The sequence below is a fragment of the Phalacrocorax aristotelis genome, chromosome 1 (genome assembly GCF_949628215.1).
Source record: "Phalacrocorax aristotelis chromosome 1, bGulAri2.1, whole genome shotgun sequence".
In the NCBI taxonomy this organism is placed as follows: Eukaryota; Metazoa; Chordata; class Aves; order Suliformes; family Phalacrocoracidae; genus Phalacrocorax; species Phalacrocorax aristotelis.
The window spans coordinates 167,556,961-167,578,470 of record NC_134276.1 but is presented as its reverse complement, the minus strand read 5'-3'; the positions used below and the strand labels follow the sequence as shown (position 1 = coordinate 167,578,470).

General features: G+C 45.1%; 1 protein-coding gene across 2 annotated transcripts in view; it reads left to right on the top strand.

Moving 5' to 3' along the window:
* Positions 1 to 21,303, top strand: part of ELK3 (ETS transcription factor ELK3) — a 41,511-nt gene extending 20,208 nt beyond the window's left edge. The window contains exons 1-4 of one of the 2 annotated variants that reach the window (XM_075080495.1): positions 6,264 to 6,288; positions 7,575 to 8,369; positions 13,750 to 13,872; positions 19,672 to 21,303. In XM_075080495.1, coding sequence (XP_074936596.1) covers positions 7,644 to 8,369; positions 13,750 to 13,872; positions 19,672 to 19,770 — 948 coding nt within the window. In that variant the 5' untranslated portion in view covers positions 6,264 to 6,288; positions 7,575 to 7,643 and the 3' untranslated portion in view covers positions 19,771 to 21,303. Of the gene's footprint in view, positions 1 to 6,263; positions 6,289 to 7,574; positions 8,370 to 13,749; positions 13,873 to 19,671 lie in introns of those variants that run through there. The other variant, XM_075080490.1, reaches the window with a different exon arrangement.
* Positions 21,304 to 21,510: the final 207 nt, after the last annotated feature.

Here is a 21,510-nt window from a genome sequence, read left to right as displayed (position 1 = left end):
GAACAGCATATCCAGGCAGAGCCCAAATACACAGTGACTGAGCAGACATTGCTTAAAAACAAGGGATGAGATATCTGTAGCACTTGTCCTTTGAGATCTCTCTGATCTCTTCAAATACATGGAATATAATGGCTCCTTACTTGAGGCTCTCTTTCTTCTTTTATCCCTTAACCTTTTTTTTTTTTTACCCTTGCACTGTTTTCAGTTGCCCCCTGCCAGCACACACACACCTTTGTCATCTGTTTTGTCTCTGCTCACGCAGCATCTGCCAGAGGAGTGGCTGTACAGTTTCTTCACCAGGGCTCTGGCTGAGATGATTGCTTGATGTTCTTACAGCTACTTTCTTGCACTGTGTGCTCTCTTCTGTCTGCAAATGTTATCTAGATGTGGCACAAGGATTTTGGACATTTTCCCAGGAGTTCTGCAGCCCAGTGGAGGTCATAGCTCCTAGATGGAAAGAAGAATAGGCTCTTTAATCCCCATGTGTTGTAATCAGGGTTTGAACCCCAAACCAAAACCCCGGTTATTGCTATTTAAATTGAAGGAGTAACTCTTTAGCAGAAAACAGTGGGAGCTTCTCATTGTCTGTGTGGGTATGGTGTGTTGTGTCCTGTTGGTTCCCAGGCAGTGGATAAAGGTAGATTATTAGGAGAGTGCAGAAGGACATGGGAGCTTCCTGCAGGTTTTGAAGTGTGAGAGATACTGGCATAAGCTAGCAGATAATGAATCCTAGTAGGCTGGCAGGGAGTGCTCAGCAGTGAGTTCAGTCTGAAACACTTCGTCTGCCTTCAGTTCAGTCTATGCTGCATAGCACAGAAAGGGAAGAAGTTGAAGAGGAAAGGAGGGGCTCCTTGGCGTTCTTCTTTCCTTTCTGCAAAACAAACGGGGAAGTGCTGGGGAGGTGAAAGAACCCCTCTCAGACTTACGCACTACTCTCCCCAGGACCATTCACCAATTTGTGGGATAAACCAAGAGCAGTCTAGACCCTGGGGTAGCCTTAAGGAGCTTTCTGAGATCCTTGTCCCCTCCCTTGCTGCTGGCAGTGATGCATGTGTTGAGAGCTGGATGTGCTGGGGCAGATGGGATATACACTGAGTAAGTAGGATAAACGTGCTGCAGGCTGGGGAGTGGCAGCAGGAAAGGCAAGAGGCAGAACTCTAAACAAGACTTTGTTTGGGTTGTGGAATTATCAACAGGGAGTTATCTGCCTATAACCCAAATGATATAGCAGTATATGAGTTTGAAGCAAAGGACACTGATTGTGGTTTTTTGGGTTTTTTTTTGTTTTTTTTTTTTTTTAAGAAATTAGGGTGGCACATGGGATGGGCCTTCCTTTGCTTGGGCTGCCCTCTGCTGCTACTGTATATAGCTGACACTAACTGAGCTACTGCTTCATGGTTTGCTTTGAAATTATTCACTGTGGAGGAATAAAAACTGATCACTGGATAAATGGAGGTTTATGAGCTCTGCCATTTTGCTTGGGGGAACACTGGCTTGTTCAAATTCATCATCTGATTCATCTGAACTTAAAAGTAAATTAATTTCAGTACTGGAGAAAAATAACACAATTAGGACAAGTTCCTTAGCCTGGCTTTGAAAGCAAGCATGACGTGCTGTTGAGGCTGATGGCTAGATTTATGTTAAATTCACGCATAAAGCACCCCAGGAAATATTGAGTGTGGCACGTCTTGATTGTAATTTGCTATTGTGATTCTGGTTGCTAAAGGTTTGTAGATAATCTGAAGACTTTCCATTTCCTGTTTCGTTTGTTACCCAAATCCCCCTCCTTTTTATTTAATGCATTTCCCCTGTTGCCTCAACAGAGCAGCAGAACAAATGACAGATAGTGCTGAAGAAAGGCATCCTGCATTCTCTCTACCTACAGCTTGAGCAGCATGTCCATCACATCACACAATTCTGCTGGTCAGAAATCTCTTGTAATGCTTCCAGGCAAGGAAACCCTTCACGTCAAGTCCTATGCAGAGCACTTTAGCTTGACGTGTAGAACTAAAATACCTTTATAAGTAGGATTAGTAGGTTTATTTTTGTCAAAGTTGCCCAGTTACTTTGTTTTTCTGGTAGCTGTAACGAGAGATACCCTTTGGAAGTCTCTAGAGGTTTCAGGACTACTAAAGGTCCCCTTGAACATTTCAAGATGGTACCACAAGAGGGAAGCTAGTGAGTTGTCCCCATGGGGATTTTTTTTGAGGGAAGGAGGGCGAATCCAGGAAATTACATGCAGATGCTGACATTAATAGGACGTAACAGTTATAGAATTCAAGCCCTCAGAAGTTAGGAAATGCAAGAATCACAGTTCCCTGGGTAACCTTAATATTTGCATAAGTTATGCGGCATTTTTAATTACACAGTCACATACTGTTGCGATGAGCAGCTATTCAATGTTTTTGCATCCTCTCTGAACAGTGTGTGGCCCCAGGCTTTACTCAGTGAGTACTATTCAATCTGTCTTCTAAAGACAGAACAAATCATTTTAGTTTCAGTTAATGGCTGCCCACTTGTTTAGATGGATTGGCAGCATGATGTATCGTACATAAATAATACAGGCTTCTTTGTGTTTGTTGCAGTGCAGGGAACAGAGCTTCTCAGGTGCTCTTCAGATTCAGAGGTGCCCATGGTATTCCCTCCCCTCACATAACAGGTCAGACCCAGTAGCCTGATTACTACCTCCTATTTCTAATGCCCAGGTGCGGGTGGCAGCAAGGAAGAGTTGTTTTGGGAAGAGGGTCCTGTGCTTGATCTCCTTACAGAACTTCAGCATGTACAGTGATAATGGAAACTGTTACTTTACTTTTGTGAAGGTCTTCTCCTGAGTTACCTTGAGGGAAATAGAACGCTACAGTGAAACAATAGCAGTATGGTGGTGCTAGAGTACCAGCTATACGTTTCATAGTGGTGCAGGTAAGAGGTGTTATAAGGAAATAAGTGAAGGAGCATTAGAAAATAGCTTTATAGAGAATTGGAAGGAGCTTCTTTCAAGAGTGATGCGTAGAAGTCAAGAAAGTGCTTGTCTGAAGTGGCATAAAAATGGTTATTGAGTGCTATCCTTATGGAAAGATGGGAGTAAAGAATTTGATACACAGTAAGAGGTGATGGGTAGAGGAGAAAATCCATTAACACGCCCCAAAAGGAGTGACAAAGAGTTCATGTGTGACATGAGGGGAAAGGGATGCCCAGTGAACTGCAGCAGAGGGAGCAGAGAGCCTGGCCAAAGGTGCCAGCCAGAGGAATGGCCTTTGCCTTTCAGATGGAGGTGGGTGGGAAAAGACTGATACCCAGCTAAATGAGAGACTTGCGCTTCCAAAGGTCAGTACAGGTGCACAATCTAGTAGCACCTGTGCCTCCATCAAAAAATTCACAAAATCTAGCTTCTACGCACACAGTATAATAAGCATAAGTGCATAGAGTATGATGTTAGCAGAATCTGCCTGCCTGCACATGCTGATGTGGACACACGCCCTGTTTTTTGGAGCAAACCATGCAGCTGCAGGTACCTCCTGCCAGCTTTGTACTTCAGACACTGTGGTGTGAGCAGCCCTCTCTCCGGGAAGGGTTCCCAATAGCTGGAGGCAGCCCGGCTCCCTCCTTATAGTGTCCTGTGAGGAATTTATAGCCTAAGTGTCCGTACATGTGTTGCATCCCTCAGTGCTCCTGGGGCCAGGGAACTTGTAACACATCCAAATGGGAGTTAAGTGCAGCAGCTGCAGCTCTGGTCCTTCTCCTTCTTTCCCAGGGAGGGACATTTAGTACCTACAGACAAGTTCATCCTGTTCTGTCATGAATTTTGAGATCTCTGGCACCCTGATTATAGGTCACTTACTGGGAGGAGGCAAAAAGTCTCAGTCTGGTCTTCCTGCCCCCAAAGCCCCTTATTAGTCTGAAGTTCAACTAGGAACTGTGTCCCATTTCCCAGCTCAGTCTCCTGAGTGGCTCCTGCAGCCAGCAAACTTGCTAGCTAACAGGTTTGAGCCAAGCCACTAAAGTCCTTGTGTCACACTGGTAGTATGGTTACACCTTGGCTCTAAAAGGCTCAAACAGGGAGTAAGAGTCAGAGCTGATGAAAATAAACACATGATAGAAGAAACGAAGTCTGAGTTCCACCAATGAACAGGAAATCTTCTGAGAGGAAAGAAAAAAATGGAAAAAACCCACTGTGCTGTTGGGGCGGGCAAACAGCTCCTGCGTATTTCGGGAAGGCTTCCAAAAGTAGTAGTGCATATGCATAGTTCACACAAAAAAACCCCAACCACATTATAGCCTGGTTTCAGCTGCAGGGGGAACTGGGCCACAGAGGCTTTGGCATCCAGCTCAGCCAGCTGGTCGGTGGAGAAGGACGGGGGAGAGACCCATCCCTCCAGCTGGTGATTCAGGGTACTTGGGTAAGGCTGGTTTTGGAGGCGCTCATAAAGTGAGCGTCTGAAGTGATGTGATGTAAATGAGCCTAAGCTCCCTAACATGGCTGATGCGCTAGAGCAGATGTCAGGCACTGCTGTACCCAGTTCTTATCAGCAGCTTTCAAAGCACTTTGCAATGGGGGGTGGTCACATTTGCTGTAGTCACTGTTTTATAGTCTGGGGACAGAGGAGGGGAAGTGTAAAGTGTTCAAGTGAGGAACAGTCAAGAAGCCAACAGGAGAGGAGCATTCCCAGTGCCCTGCCCTCTTTCTAAACATCAGTGAGTGCTGTCTCTTGATAAGGTTGGTTTGTTTTTTTTTCCCTTTAAGCTGTTGGACTGGAGCCCCTGCTCCTGGCCTGGTTGCCTAGTTCTCCTCCCCAGCAGCTGCACTGGCCCAGCAGTCGCCTTCCCTGGCAGCGCAGTCCTGGAGCTCCCTGCAGACCTGGCCGCCAGCCACTAGCACTCATTGCAAGCCTGTTCACAAGGGAATTTACCTAGAAAAATCAAACAATTTTAAAAAAGGGCTAAATGCGCATGTACATTTAATGTCCTGCCACCAAGCAAGTGGTCTAGTCTCCCTGCAAATGCAGTCCTCAGTATAAGGAAGCCTTCTTTGCCCTTTCAAACTGAGGGTGGAAAACCCCTGTTTGTCGTGATGCCTGCCATTGTCTTCTGTGATTTGAACCATTGTCGACATCTCAGAATGATTCTGACTGATCGCTGAGGTAATGGTAAAAATAAGCTGCTTTTTACCTTCACTTCAATTATTTGTGAAAAAAATTTAGAAAAGTCAGTGGAATTTTGGAGGCACTTTGTTAATTCATGTCCTTATTTTGTCTTACACGCTGATGGAGATTTCCTCAGGCTCCACATTTAAGAGAAGTCTGCTAAGTGCTTCAGGGATCTGCACTTGAATCCTTTTCATCTCCAGCCATTGTTAAGTGGGCTTTTCTGCAGGCTTACGGAGTCAGAGGAGCCGCACTGAGAGACCTTCTTAAAATTTATCTATATTTAATAATAACAGAGGAAGTATAAACTCACCAGCCCATTCAGTTGTTTTTCTTTAGCAATGTTCCCCTGTTTCAAGCCTGCGCCAGTGTAAATGTGCCACCTTTATATACATTTAATCTTTTTCTGCTGGGAGTCACATTTTCCAAGTAGGATCTCAGTTGCCAGTGCTTGATGTAACAATAACTCAAAGCTGCCAGGAGCAGAGGGGAGGTACTATTTTAAATTAAAAAATATATATTAAAAAGAGATAACAAAATCCAGTTGGGGGTGTTTCTTTTCATATGTGAATGGTTTTAAGTTTTTGCTTTTTTCAAGAAGAATGTAATATTGAGAGTGCAGAAAAAGTGCGTCCATCCAACATTTCACCTAATTAGCACCAAAAAAAAAAAACCTAGGCCAAGCCCAAAGCCATGGGAATTAAAGCTCAGGCAGAGTGAGACCCTGCGGGCTGATTGTATGTCCTGAACTTTTGGAGGGTAAAAACAGGCATTGCAGGATCTGCCAGGTGGGTAGATGGCATGGAAGAGGGCAGTTTTGTGCCTTTAGTCTGAGCTTGCTGAATTTAATTTTCCTCCTTGCTACAGATCCCTGTTATCACCTTGGGAAGCAACTTTCTCCGTTTGTGCCACAGCTCCTGACCTGTGAAGCAAAGCTACATCCAGGGCTCTTTGTAGGATTAATTTTGTATTCAAGAAGGTGCCTGAATGAAATGCCAGGACATTCAGATAGATGAATTACAGAGTGCAGTAGCTCAGCTGAAAGACAGAAGACGTTCCGATACCCAAGTGCAGGCTCTTCTTTCCCAATATGAGCCTTGGTTTTGTGACAAAAAAAGGTGCGGACACTGCAAGCACCCAGCACTAGGTACTGTCCATATATAAATAGGGATCATGTTTGTATTCCTTTTTTTTGTTTTTCCTTTTCAGTCAACTTAACAAATGTTTCCTCTGCTGGTCTCAGAATCTGTAGTAGAATGATAAACAATTTAGAGTTTTAGGAATATTGTAAATGTTTACATTCCCATATGTATAGCAAAGCAAATGTCTGTTCTTAGGGTATCAGCTGGAGGTGCAGCAGGCATGTGCTGCACTAAAGGGAAGCTTCTTGGGAAGGGTTTTTCAGAGGTGACTTAAACTCTGCACCAGAGGCTTCAAGAAGAGAGAAATCATCATGGAAATCTCAGGAAATATTGCTTCTTGTCTTCCACAGCACTTGGCTTAGGGTGGTAAATGTCCCAGTCCTTTTCCTAGGCCAGGCCAGCACCTGGTGCCATGAAGTGCCTCTGCAGAAGAACTCACACCGCATCCTTGGGGATACCGCACATTGTGTTAGAGCAGGCAGCATACGCAGCTTTGCAGTAAGAGAGCTAGGACTGGAAACAGGACCCTCATGAAAACTTTCAGTTTCAAAGGGAATCAGTGGTTCAGGATTTTTTTTCAACAATTACTTTCAAAAGCCAGTTTAGACTGACGAAAGCCTTCTGCCTGCAGCAGTGAGCATCCCGAGCCTAATGCAGACCTGGAGATAGCACAGGGAATACAGCAGGACACAAGTACTTCTCCACCCCATGCAAGTGATTGCATTTGTCACAGACATACTTCATGACTGTTAAATGAAAGACAGTCACTGTCATCCTAGGTCAATCCTTCTGCACGTGGTCAGGAAGAGAGGGTAAATGACTGGAGTGGGGAGGCTGAGGTGGTTTTGTCCCTTGCAGACATTCTGAGAGTATTTTATACTCAGGGTAGTTGTGTCAGTTTTGGGAGGCAAAAATGAAGGAGTTTGCCTTCATGGTTAAACGCAAATGGTGGCATGCCTCGAGTCTGCAAGGTGGCAGAATTGTTTTTTGCTAGAAAGAAAATATTCCCGAGCTACTGCAGAGGAAGCAGGAGGAAAACAACCCACCAGTAGGACTTTATCACCTAGGAATGGTGATTTTGTTAGGCCCCATGAGGAGCAGGACACGGTCTCCCTGGCTGAGCAGAAGTATGGAATGAAGCAAGGATGAGCAGTGTTAGAAGCCCCGCTGAAATGACCTGCTCAGCTTGAGGAGGGAGCAGTGCCCTCCTACCCTTGTGAACCCCTCACTTTTGCTGTACTCAGTGGCTCTAAAATGCTGATCTTTCTAGCATCTGCTTTTGTATTTGCAGAACATCATCAAGAAAGTGATCGGACAAAAATTTGTGTACAAGTTTGTCTCCTTTCCTGAGATTTTAAAAATGGATCCACATGCTGTGGAAATCAGCAGAGAGAGCCTTTTGCTGCAGGACAGCGACTGTAAGATGCCTTCTGAGAGCAGGGATCAGCACAAGCACAGCTTGTCAGCCCTGAAAAGCACAAGCCGTAATGAATATATCCACTCTGGCCTGTACTCCTCTTTCACTATCAACTCTCTGCAGAACCAGCCAGACCCTTACAAGCCAATCAAAACAGAAAAACTGGAGGAGAAGTCAGAAGGAAACACACCAGTCGAAGAAGTTCGGACTGTTATAAGATTTGTGACAAACAAAACAGACAAACAAGTTATGAGGCCCATGGTGTCGTTGCCTTCCACTTCCGAAACAGCAGCTGCCTCTGCTTTTCTCAGCTCATCAGTATCAGCTAAAATATCTTCCTTAATGCTACCCAACAGTGCCAGCATTTCCTCTCCATCGTCATCTTCTTCCAGGTCGCCGTCTCTGTCTCCCACCTCACCCCTCCCTGCAGAACACAGGAGCCTCTTCCTTGAGTCCAGTTGCCACGACTCAGATTCCCTTGAGCCTCTGAACCTCTCCTCAGGCTCCAAGGCAAAATCTCCATCTCTTCCCCCAAAGGCTAAAAAACCCAAAGGCTTGGAAATCTCTGCCCCACCTATGGTTCTCTCCAGCACTGACATTGGTTCCATCGCCCTCAACAGCCCCGCGCTTCCTTCGGGATCCCTGACTCCAGCTTTCTTCACTGCACAGGTAAGACCTGCCTGTCTTCTGTACTCTTGCTTTAGCCAGGTATTCCCTCCATGTCGCCAAGAGTGTTAGCTCTCTGGGTCTGTCATCATCCGATGGAAAAAAAATGTATGGGGAAGAGGTAAGCATAGCAGAGGTCTGAACAAAGGGTGGAAAGTAGGTTCCTCCTAGGGCTCCTACGTGAGTGTGGGAAAAGCCGTCACAGTTCACAGACTGCCTGGAAGGATGATGAGACAGGCAGCCCTTAGTTAACATGAGTGAATCACTTATCAGTTCAAACCAGCCTCCAGGTCTACAAAACAAGCAGGAAAAAGCAACAAGAAGAACACGGGATTTTTGTAGGTCACGACTTGAGCATGTGCATTGTGGAATGCTTGGTTAGATTTCTCTTCTAGATGTTGTATCCATTCAAACAGTGTGACCTTTTAATTAGTTTTTGAACATGGAGCAAATTAAATGGTTTCTAAGACAAGGCTTTTAAGCCAGTTTTAATTTCCAAAGTTCTACAGATCCACAGAGTACTTGCCAGAGCTTCCTTTCAGCACAGACCTACTGAATAACCAGTAGGTTATTCTTTTTAATCACTCACTTGTGATTTGTCAATGGTGAGTTCTCATTTCAAGCAAGTCTATGAAAAAAGTCTAGCAGTTCAGAGAAGAGGAAAATCATGTACATAATGACCTGGTGTGTTCATTGGTGAGTTTTGTTGTACGCTACCACTGCCAAATTAGACAAAAAAATCCAAGAGTAAAATTATCCCAGTGGGGAATACCCCCTAACATGCCCCCCGCTGTAATAAAAGTTGATGCAAATCCTAGCATTGAATGAAACAAACTGAACAGTAAATAAATAAGTACAAAGGTGTGTGTTACAAGCTGTCATTTACTTTGGGCTGTCTAGGGGTCCCATTGAATCCAGAATGCCTGTTTGAAAAGGTTTTGCATGGATGATGCCTGCAGTGCAGCCAGGTGTTAGAGGTCTTTGAGCTGGCTGTGGGCAGCATTGTGTGCCTGCACGGCACGAAGGCCTGGCAGAGGTGAGAGTGTCGGCAAGTGCTCTCAGCCAGCACAGCACTTGCTCTTATTGAACTGAGCTTTTCGGCTAGCTGCAGAGCAAGTTTGTGCAAAGCCACTGCAGTTCAGACTCACCTGTAAGCCACAGAGATAAGAAGTTGTGTCACAAAGAAAGAGGATTTTGTGGGCTGTTATCTGTCATTTTTGACGTTGTAAAGCCTTTAAGTGAAGTTACGTTTGGCAGGAAGAAAAGTGTGGCAAACCAAAATTGAGGTGCATTGACAGATTCTTATAACCTCTAACTGTGGTATAACCACAGTAAGTATTTTGCTAACAGGGAGCAAATCTGACAAATAAATCATATGAAATGCCAGACACAATGACAGTATGAGTTCTTGCAAGCTCGCTTTAATCTACTGCTGCCCCAAAACTCAGTATGAACAGAGATTACATCCCTCATTTTGTAATTATTTCTTTGAACATTTAATTTTCTCATTCATCCATTAACTGGTGTATTTACTGCCCCTGAAAGATGTAGAAGGGAATTAGGTAAATGATTGTGGCTCTCCTTTAGCAGGATGGGTAGCTAAGGCCATGATAACTGTTATCCAACTTAATGCCATTACAAATCTCTTTTTACAGGTTATCCACGGAGGCAGATGGCACCCGTGTAGGGTAGTTCATGGGTCCATTTATTTCAACTTTTAGCTATACAGCAACATAGCTTTTTTCCTCTCTTTTTGCCTTCTATTTCTGGTGTGGATAAAAAACACTGTGCATCCTAAATACTTGGCCAGGTGAATATAAAATAAAAACTATGTAACAACTGTGTTCAGATAACTGTAATACCACAATGAAAAATGATGCAAAAAGGCATCATTTAAGCTGGAAATATGCAGTTCATCCCATTATCCTAGGAAGAGCGTGCATCATATCTCAGATGATCTCTGATTTATCGGATCCCAATGGTAGACACCTGCTGCCATGGGTAGGTCCAGAACAGGATGTCAGAAACCAGTTCCTGCTCCAGGAGTGATGTAGGTTCGGAGAAGGTCCTGCTGCGTGCGAGGGTATTTCAGATGGCTTTCCGTTGTGTCTGCCAGTCATGAGGAATACCCTCGGGTGGAGCCCTGTGAAAGGGCATGTGATATGCATAACCAATTTCAGAACAGAAAAATGGGCTTGAAGATGTCAGTGCATACAGTACCATACTTCGGTAGAAAAATGTCAGCGTTCCATTTGGTTGGCTTCAAAGAGAGATATTTCGATTTTGTTCAGTACTTGCTTCTTTTACAGATTACTCCTGCTTATTATTTTTGTTGGCTCTCCCTTGGCCAATGTGGATATATAATTTTGACTCACTCTTTTTCTTCAGGCCTCTACTTTAGCATTTGTAACATTTACAACATGCTGTTTCCTTATGGACAAAGTAGTGTGCGTGCTCTGTATTGTATCCATATACACCATCCAGGCTCCAGCACGAGCCTAATGACCTGGGAAGCAATGTACGTGTGACAGCACTTGTCTGTTTTCTGACAGCTAGAAGTGACAAGAAAGATTGTACTTACATGCATTCTTTGTCAGAGAAGCCAGGAGCCATAAGCATTGTTGCTTAACACAATCCTCTCTGTGCAATGAATTATTTCTATTTAAACTGTTTCTAAGCTTAGATTATAATGACTTTTTTAAGTAGGAACTTCCCACTGGGTTCCGCATCTAATACCAGATGTACAGCTGCATGAGGGCAGAAAATGAAGTGATGCATCAATTTCCGCATGTAATTCAAGGATAGCCTGTGCTGTGGTGTTGTTTACACTTACGTTTCCTCTGGTGGTTTTGATGCTTGGCTGATGGCGATACTGAGAACAAGCCTGGGAGGCCCTGTGCTCTTTTTGCATTAAATTTTAACAGATTTGGAGGCTTGCTTTGGCTGGCTGTTGGCTCTGGCAGAACTTGCAGACATTAGTGCTCTGATCATCAGAGGACATGAGCTTTTGCTTAGCACTGTTGTTAGGCATGCTAACATGCTTCCAGAGATGAATGGAGGAGAGCTCAGTTTCAAATCTCCTCTCTCTCTGAAGACTTGCTCTGGCTGTATCTAGGTAGAAATAAACACCTCCAAATTTTCTTCATTGTTTTCAAACGACCCTCTCAAGAACTGCATTTTCAGTTCTGGACATCTACAGTTTCTTAGAGAAAAAATAAAAAAACGAGGCGTAGCTCGTTGGAGCTCTCAGTACAGTTGGCATGATACTGTGTCCTTAGATGAATGTTGGGTCTTGCTGCTTACATCTTTGGTTTTAAGGTTAGTAGGCTCTTCTGTAAGTAGATCTCTGAGTATTTAGCCTGACCTAATTCGGTGTGTTCTCTGTCAGCCTTGTAAATCCTCCACCAATAGCCACTTGCTCGTGAGCAACAGCTTGTAATGTGGCACAGAAAAGGTGCTGTCATGGGTACTGCTGTTTTCCTGCCCCGTGAAAGCACCGTGGTCCTGGGAAGGGGGTGTTTGTGAAGGAGCCGTTCACAGGTGCCTGCTTGTCAAGTATTTTTTCTCATATATCTTGGCAAGAGCTGTCACTTGATGAGATCAAGACAATCATCGAAATATATCCAAACCCTGACCTCGCTGGTACTCCTGTGACCACCATACCTGCTGTTTTACCGCATGAACACCTTTTGCTTTCCCAGCAATACCACGTGTTTATCGCTCCTTGGGACATAACTGTGGTTTCTCCCATGGGGTTTGGTGTTTCTGATCCACCTTCTTCAGCCCAAAGATGGCAGTGTCCTTTCCCTTCGCATTTCTCCATGAACCCCGCTTCTTTTGAGATTCCATAGAGAAATCACCCCCTTTCAGAGCAGCCAATCTATTTGTATTAAATGGCGTTTCAGACACCTTGGGACAGAATCACTGGGAGGACCTTAATGTTTGCTGCTCCTTGTCTCTCCCATCTCTTCTGCTCGTGTTAAACTAATTGTTTGACCCTGTTGTGAACTCCAGAGCAAGCACGTCAGAGCAGGCCTGTATTCCTGTGCGTTTGCACAGAGCCTCAAACACCACAGCCGCTCCCTCAGGCACTGCTTTGCAAATAGGATATCTGTCATATTCGAAAATCCACACGGCCTGTGGTACCTGCCTTTCTGAGCCTGCTTACCACAGAGTCCTGGCAACAGGATGTGACAGCCTGTGGTGTAAGCAGTTGTTAAGTGAGACCTCGGTTACAAATGCCACATGTGGGACTTCATATTTCTGACCTGGTGGGAAGCTAGTAGGTACCAGAAAGCATGACGTGCTGGTTACTAGGGGGAGATACTCCATATCTTCTGTCGTCTATTTACATATTTTAAAAACTAATGCAGAGCACTGAGGCACTTGCCCTACACAGCAAAACACGCACTTACTTGCTAAGTGTGCACTCAAATTCCATTAAGTGCTTTGCTAAATAGGACGGAGTTTGATAATTGGCATCAAGATTACTGGTGAGATTAACTCATTATGCCAACTACTTTGTTCAAAACTGTCACATCACTTTCATGTTCTTCTTTGGAAAGATAAAAATTACTCTGGATACAGAATAATTCATGTGATTCTTCCTTTGAATGGAGATTTGCCTGTGCTTTAACTCTGCCTCCCCTCCAGTTGTGCTTTAGAAGCACTGAGAACGTTCCCAGCAATTCTTGTGCGCCATGGCACTGGAAGGAGCCACCTCCGAGTTGGGAAAAGCCTTGGGTTCTTAGTGCTTGCCACTTTGGTCCTTTTCAAACAATAAGCTGTGCTCTCTACCGTCCCTCTGGGCACCCAACCCATACATCTGCCTCTCGCTGCATCAGCCTGCGCCCTGCCACGTTCTTGAAACAGCTTCCATTTTGAACAGGTGCCACCAGAGGAGTAAACTTCAAAGGCCAGCAGTGGCTCTTTTGGCTCCACATGCAATTGCATTCATGCTTCAAAAGCTGCAGTCAGTTCAAGCAATTGCTACCCTTCAAAAGGTAAAAAAACTATTCTGAAGGAGACTAGGCTGTGTTTACAGACATTGGGGCACGCATGGTGTTTTATACAGTTGCATGAGCATGGTTCAAATAAACAATAACTGTGCCTCTCCTTAAGCAAATCGCATTAGAAGTGAAATCAATTTGCATATGAAGGAATATTAAATGTGCTGGTATCCGGTATTGACCACTGTGGAGACAGGATGCAGGGCTGAATGGGCAGTTGCTGCTGGCCAGTGTACTCGGCATGCTGTATGTCTGCATTCACCTGGAAGAAGAGCCAGTAGGTGAAGTGTAAAACTTATGGGGTTGTGACTACTGTATGGAGCCGTAACTCCCGAGGCATGCATCATGGGTGATTTTTTTTTTTTGTCTTGCAGACCCCAAATGGATTATTGCTGACCCCAAGCCCGCTGCTGTCTAGCATTCATTTCTGGAGCAGCCTCAGTCCCGTTGCTCCCCTGAGTCCTGCCAGGCTGCAGGGACCAAACACTCTTTTCCAGGTAGGTCTTTCCAATGCACAGGTGTCATTTCTGAAAGTACACATGTGAAAGAGATGTCAGGGGAGCATCTCCTCACATTGGTCTGGAGCTTTTCAAATAGTTTAAGAAAGTACAGGAGTTGACAGGCACCTTTAAAGAGGCCTACTTATTTGTACTCTATTTAAACTCTTGGCAGCAAAGTCAGAACCTCCTGGGAAGTGTCTACTGCAGCAAGCACACACATATTGTATGAAGGAAACAGAAATAAATGCTGGACCCCAGTAAGAGTAGGTAACTGAGCTCTCAGAGCTTCAGGAAGAGAGTGTGGACCAGTCAGGGAGCAGCAGGAGAGTGGTGGAACATGGACTCTGGCAAAACCAAGACCAGTTTGGGTCTCACACAGTAAGGTAGGTGTAGGTTTATCCTTCTGTCTTAATGAGCTACTTCTCACTCAGAAAGACAGGGCATAGTTGTATTTACAATAAGGGCACTCTGAACTTGAAGGCTCCATTTCCAGTTCTCCTGCAAATTACCCAGGCGTCCTCAACCAAGTTACTTCACACCTCTGAGCACGTCCTCTCTGTATGCAACAGGAGAAAGGCAACATTGTCCTCTCTCTCTCATGGGTGCTGGGAGAGTAAAAATCTCAAAGTTTTATAGACATGTGGTAAATACAGAAGTTATTAAGTAAACCATGGTGGCCACAGCACTCAGCTGCAGCATTTGCTTGAGGCTTAGGAAGAGGATGGTGGGGATGGTTAGCAGCTCCAGCTGTAGCTGCTGCAAAACAGCTGCTTCAGTAAGTCAGAGAAGCAATTCTGCTGATCAGCTGATTGGCAAGAAGCACAAGAAGCCGATGGTTATCTGAGCAGCTGAAAAATGCAGGGGCACCCCTGGAATGAACTCCTTGTCTGCTGTGGAGGGCCAACACTAACAGGAGGCAACTGCTGCTAGGCAGGGATCCTGTGTTAGTCTCTGAACCTTCAGGGAGACTGGCTGCCCAGCTCCGGGGCTGGGCTTTAGCTCAAGTGCTCTGCTCAGGTGCGGTCCTCACTGGGGTAGTAAGTTCTTCTAACTCCAGTAGGACAGCTGAGCATGGAGCCCTAGGGTTCCTTAGTTGTATTTCAGATAAACTCATTTATCCCTATTGGCCCTTAGCTTTGTACACGTGGTTAAAAACAGCCAGACATTCCGTTTGAGAGGGAAGTGTCTGAACCATGGCCTGGAATGAGCTTGTACGGACATATGCTGGCCAGCCCCTGTGGGAATTGAAAGTGAAGAGTGGCCTTGGCTCTGTCCCCTCTGAAAGACCCAGACAGCTGTCTGTAAATGATGTCTCATTCAGGCAAAGGCCGCAATAATAAATCTGTACAGCATAAAGTTTTATTTTAACAGCCAAATAGAAAATGACAACCACAGCTGCAGCCCAGCCAAACCTACTGAGAACTGCTGGGTTGTCCCACGTAGGCGTCGGGGAGAGACCTCTCCCCAGGCTGCCTGCACAAGCCAGCCCATGCTCCATATAGCTAGTCAGGAAATGGAGGAAAGAGCTGGAGATTCTTCACAAGATGTTTTTGCTCTCACCTGGTCATTTGCACTGGGAGACAGAAGAACATTTGATCATTGTTAAAACAGCCTAAATCCTGCCAGCAGTTGGAGGCCAGGGCAGCTCTGCAGCTGCCTGCTTGCCTCTGCACCCTTCCATGCTGGCTTGCATGGAGATCAGGCTCCTATATGCCTTTTTCTTTCAGGTGTGTGCTGCTTTTCACAATAGCACTATGCTTGGCATGGCCTACAGTTCTTTAGTACTAGTGTTTGTATAAGTACAAGAATCAGGATGGGATCCATCCATGTCCATAGTTCAATTAAGCCCTGGACAAGCCTATGGGAAAGTAAGATGCCTCCCTTAATGAACCAGGAGCCTGTTCATAGAATCACAGCATGGTTTGGGTTGGAACAGACCTTTAAAGATCATCTAGCCAACCCCCCTGCCCCCCCTCCACCCCCACAACGACAGGGACATCTTCACCTAGATCAGGTTGCTCAAAGCCCGGTCCAACCTGACCTTGAATGTTCCCAGGGATGGGGCATCTACCACCTCTCAGCAACCTGTTCCAGTGTTTCACCACCTTCATTGTGAAAAGTTTCTTCCATATATTTAGTCTGAATCTACATTCTTTCAGTTTAAAACTGTTACCCCTTGTCCTATTGCAACAGGCCCTGCTATAAAGTTTGTCCCCATCTTTCTTATAAGCCCCCTTTAAGTACTGAAAGGCCTGAACCTTCCCTTCTCCAGGCTGAACAACCCCAACTCTCTCAGCCTGTCTTCATAGGAGAGGTGTTGCATCCCTCTCATCATTTTTGTGGCCCTCCTCTGGACCTGCCCCAACAGGTCCATGTCCTTCCTGTGCTGGGGACCCCAGAGCTGGACGCAGTACTCCAGGTGGGATCTCATGAGGGTAGAGTAGAGGGGCAGAATCACCTCCCTCGACCTGCTGGCCATGCTTCCTTTGATGCAGCCCAGGATACAGTTGGCCTTCTGGGCTGCAAGTGCACGTTGCCAGCTTGTATCCAGTTTTTCATCCACTGGTACCCCCAAGTCCTTCCCTGCAGGGCTGCGCTCAATCCCTTTGTCCCCCAGCCTGCCTTGATACCAAGAGATTGCACTTGGCCTTGTTGAACCACATGAGGTTCACGTGGGCCCACTTCTCAAGTTTGTCCACATCCCTCTGGCTGACATCCTGTTCCTCAGGCGATTCAACTGCACCCCTCAGCTTGGTGTCATCTGCAAACTTGCTGAGGGTGCGCTTGATCCCACTGTCTGTGTCACTGATGACAATATTAAACAGCACTGGTCCCAATATGGCCCCTTGAGGGACACCAAGCTGTCACCAATCTCCATCTGGACACTGAGCCATTGACCACTACCCTCTGGATGCGACTGTGTGACCATCCAACCAATTCCTTATCCACCAAACAGTCCACCCATCAACTCCATCTCTCTCCAGTTTAGAGAGAAGGCTGCTGAGGGAGCTGGCAGATGTTCTTGCCAAGCCACTCTCCATCATCTTTGAAAGGGCATGGAGGACAGGAGAGGTGCCTGAGAACTGGGGGGTAGCCAATGTCACTCTAGTCTTCAAAAAAGGTAAGGAGGACGACGCGGGAAACTGTAGGCCAGTCAGCCTCACCTCTATCCCTGGAAAGGTGGTGGAACAGTTCATTCTGGAGATCATCTCCAGGCATGCAGAGGAAAAGAACATTATCAGAAGTAGTCAGCATGGATTCAGCATGATCAGGGGACTGGAGCATCTCTCTTATGAGGAAAGGCCAAGAGACCAGGGTCTGTTCAGCCTGGAGTAGAGAAGCCTGAAGGGGGGATCTTACCAATACTTATAAATATCTGAAAGGTGGGTGTCAAGAGGATGGGACCAGCCTCTTTTCAGTGGTGCCCAACGACAGGACAAGGGGCAATGGGCACAAGTTGCAACACAGGAAGTTCCACCTGAACATGGGGAAAAACTACTTTCCTGTGAGGGTGACAGAGCAGTGGAACAGGCTGCCCAGGGAGGTTGTGGAGTCTCCTTCCCTGGAGACATTCCTGTGCCCCCTGCTCAAGCAGGGGGGTTAGACGAGATGATCTCCAGAGGTCCTTTCCAACCCCTACCATTCTGTGATTTTGTGACTGTGTCAAAGGCCTTACAGAAGTCCAGATAGATGACATCTGTTGCTCTTCCCTTGTCCACTGATGCAGTCACTCCATCATAGAAGGCCACTAGGTTGGTGAGGCAGGACTTGCCCTTGGTGAAGCCATGCTGGCTGCCTCAGATCACCTCCCTGTCCGCCACATGCCTTAGCATAGCTTCTAGGAGGATCTACTCCATGATCTTCCCAGGCACAGAGGTGAGTGCTGTTCTGGCACTGCTGGACATGACTACGTACGTGCTCCCTCACAGAGAATGTAGATGCTTGTTAACTGGTAAAAGCCTCTCCTTTGATGCTTATAAGGTGATGGCAACTCCCATACACCTACGACTAAACACCCTTACACCCTATGTAGAGCATCACTGAAATCTAGTCTCTTTCCACACAATTTACCTTGATATATTGACCTACCTGGAAAGTCTTCCCTTTGAAGCCACACTGCTGTGTAATTAAAACTTATTTTGATGTTTCGTCATTAGCTTGAAATTACCACATAACTGGAACAGCAAGAGACTTGCACAGAATTGATTAATTCAAGAAAATGCAGCCAAACTTGAGGAATATCAAGTTAGCTTGAATTTAGTGCTAACTAAATTCAGTGTATTTTCTTTGTTACTGCTGTATAGACGGTAGCACTGGGAAGGTGTCAAGTCCCTGATCCCCACTGTACGGAGGCGTGTGAATAAAGAGCATCGTCCTGGCCCCAGGGGCTACTGAGACAACAGGAAGAACAAGAGAGCTGGGTTGGGGTGGAGACCTGGGCAAAGATGAAATCGTGACGTTAGCATCGTTTGCATCTCAGGCCATAGTGCCAGGATGCCACCCGCCTCGGCAGACTCCAAAGATCACACAGCCCTCTTTTTGTTAGCTTTAGAAATCACATGAAAAGCATTGTAATTTACATGTCTCACTTTAGAAACCTGGACTAGAAAAGCAAGAACTTGTAATCAAGTTTTGTGTTGTAATTAACCTTGGCAGAAGCGATAGAAGCATTTCCTGAGGTCTGGTTTGGTTAAAACAGAGACGACAGCTAGTCCTGGCCACGCGAGGAGTGCGGTGCCAGCCCCCCGCGGCATGCTGCTGAGCCTGCGCTGCTCGGCCCGATTTTCAGCCAACCATTGGAAGACAGATATCGTTAACTAACATCTTAGTGGAAGAGTAATCCCGTTACAGGCAGATTATACGCACGTGTAGAGATTGATTACACCACAGTTGCCTGTTGAAGGACTGATCTGATAAGGGGTAAAAAATACACCATACCCTTGAAGTCAGGAGCTCTGTTACTCAGCTCTGTCTCTCTCAAGCCAACAGAAACCCGGTGCAGCGTGCTCGTGGAACCGGGCCTCGAGGCCGGATCAGTATCTACCACTGGGATAATTCCTGCCTCATGCTGCAGCAAGTTTATTCCACCTACTTGCTTTGCTTTTTCTCAGGTCAGATGTTAAGAACTACTCAATACATGTCGCTGCAGGCAGGCTGCAGGCAGGAATATACGGCTTATGTATTGAATTAGTATTTTTTGCACAGTATTGCAGCAGTAGAAGCTTAATACGAAATTACAATGTATTCTGCTTCACGTACTGAATGATCCAGCATACCTGGTTTATGGTTTCTCAGTGAATACAGAGAGAAACTGTAATGACTTGAGAGTAATTTTCCCCAGTTTGGTATTCACAGTTGTACTTTTTCTGCCCTAAAACTACCTCTCAACTTTCACTTTTGCAAAGCTCTTTCCTGCTTAGCTTTCATGAAAGGCAGATGAAAAGCGTGGATTTTAATTAGTATTTTGTAGACTGGAAAACATTTTTGGAGGCAGAATGGATGGCAAAACTTGCTCTGTAGCGTTCACTTTCCCAGGCTGATGACAGCTGTATTGTTATGTGAGCTTTTATATAAAATGCAGCCAATAATAGATTTATACATCCCCGTATGTTTTCAAGTTATTCAAGTTTCATTCTGTGTTCCTAATGGCTGAGGCAGGCATTTGGTATCTACCTTCCTGTACAGAAATGGCATGTCTTGAAACCATCTGGAGTTGGTTACTAATGCTCAATGCACGTGCTTCCAGGCTGAACGCTTTGAGATAGAGAGTAATTTTTACCTTTTGGCCTCTTACAGTTTCCAACTCTGCTAAATGGTCACATACCAGTGCCACTCCCCAGTCTGGATGGAGCCTCTTCTCCAGTACTGCTTTCTCCAAATGCTCAGAAATCCTGATGACGCCTCATCACACCAAGGACTTACTGGTGGATTTAACACTTCATTCCTATGGGCTAGTTTTTCCTGTGTCATGAGAAGGACATTGTGAAACCCTCTATTACTTTGGTTTGCACTTTTCATTACATGGATAATCTACTTTTATTATGTTAGCATTTTAAAACAGTGTTTATATATAAAAGTATATATAAATCTGTTTTGCATTAAATGAATTATAATTTTTTTATATCATAGCTCTCAAGTGTTGAACACTTCTGTTGTTGATGAAGTACTTTTCCTAATGGATTGCGACAAGGTATCTAATAAGGATGTGAAGCTTCTTTTTAATCCCTTTTCCTGCATATTATGCATTGTGCTTGTGTAAACTATAACCGGCTGTGCCTTCTTTTGCATAATGTCATGTAAATGATTTATATATTTTCTAGTATTAAGATAAAAAGTTGAAAGACAAAACTAGTATTGAACAGCCCTATGGTAGTATTTCAGTATTTTCTCCACGGATAGGCCATATGATCCAGTGTATTCATGTAACTTTGTATTAAGTGCTTTCAAATTGTATAAAAATAGCCTTATAATTTTTCTTTGCTGAAGTGAAAAACGTAATCAACGTTACAGTCAGGAGATGCATTTAGGAGTAACAAAGCCAACATTTACACATTCATGCCCAAGTTCTTCTGTGGAGTTGCAACAGGGAGGAACTGGGCGGTGTATATTCATGAGACATTTCCAGCATTTGAGAATACTTCCGCAGAAAAGGAGACGTTGCGCAGAATTTATTTGGCCTATTCTTCTTACGAACTGTCAACATTTCAGCTGGAAAGACTGCAGGTATCTCTGCCCTCCCAGGGAATGAGGATCATTCCCGATCGAGAATTTCCAGGTGCTTTGTTCAGTCGTGCCAAGTGCCTTCTACCATTTCCCTGGAAAGATGATCCGAGCTACTAAAGCTCAGAAGGTCGCTTTTCCCCTTCCCCCAAAGCTGGAAAAGTTACAGGAGTGTAAATTAATGCCTGGTGCTTGCAGAGAGGCGTACCGTACATGTGAGATGTTTAGGTATAAACAGCTGAACCCTGGATTAAAAAACAGCACTGCGTTACCATATACTTGCAACTTGAATTTACTGGGTATGTCCTCTACCCCGAGGTGATGGTTTAGTCATCTAAATGTCAGGTTAGGATTAGGCTAGACTCCCCGGCACCACCGATTCTAATCTTGGCAGGCCTGATGCAAATCTTCAGTTTTCTGAGGTGGCTAAATTAGGTTGAATGCAGCTTTACCGTGTAGGTTTTTCAGATGAGACCTTCAAAAACCAAACCAAAATCAGAATCCTGTTTGCTACAGGTCATTAGAGCTTCTACTTTGCTTTCTGGCCAAGCAGCTGGTCAGAGGTCTGTTCTTTTTTGAAATTTACGCAGTGAGTTGTCTGCTGACTTTCTGTTTGGATGCATTTCAGTGATGATGTGTGTAGTTAATTGTAAAGTGCTTTTGGATCCTTCAACCTGAAAGGTGCTAAATAAACATTTTATTAATGCAGTTCTGATGTTGAAAAGCCATTTTTGGGGCAGAGATAGTGTGACAAAAGACAGCAGGAATTTTCCTTAGGCTCCTGGGTTGCACAACCAAAAGTGACTCCTTAGTTTCACTCGCAGTAATTAATGGGATAAAAACCTGCTGTATCTGTATGACAAACCAGTGCTGATAAACACAGCAATTGGGTGCAAGACTTCAGGAGACAGAATG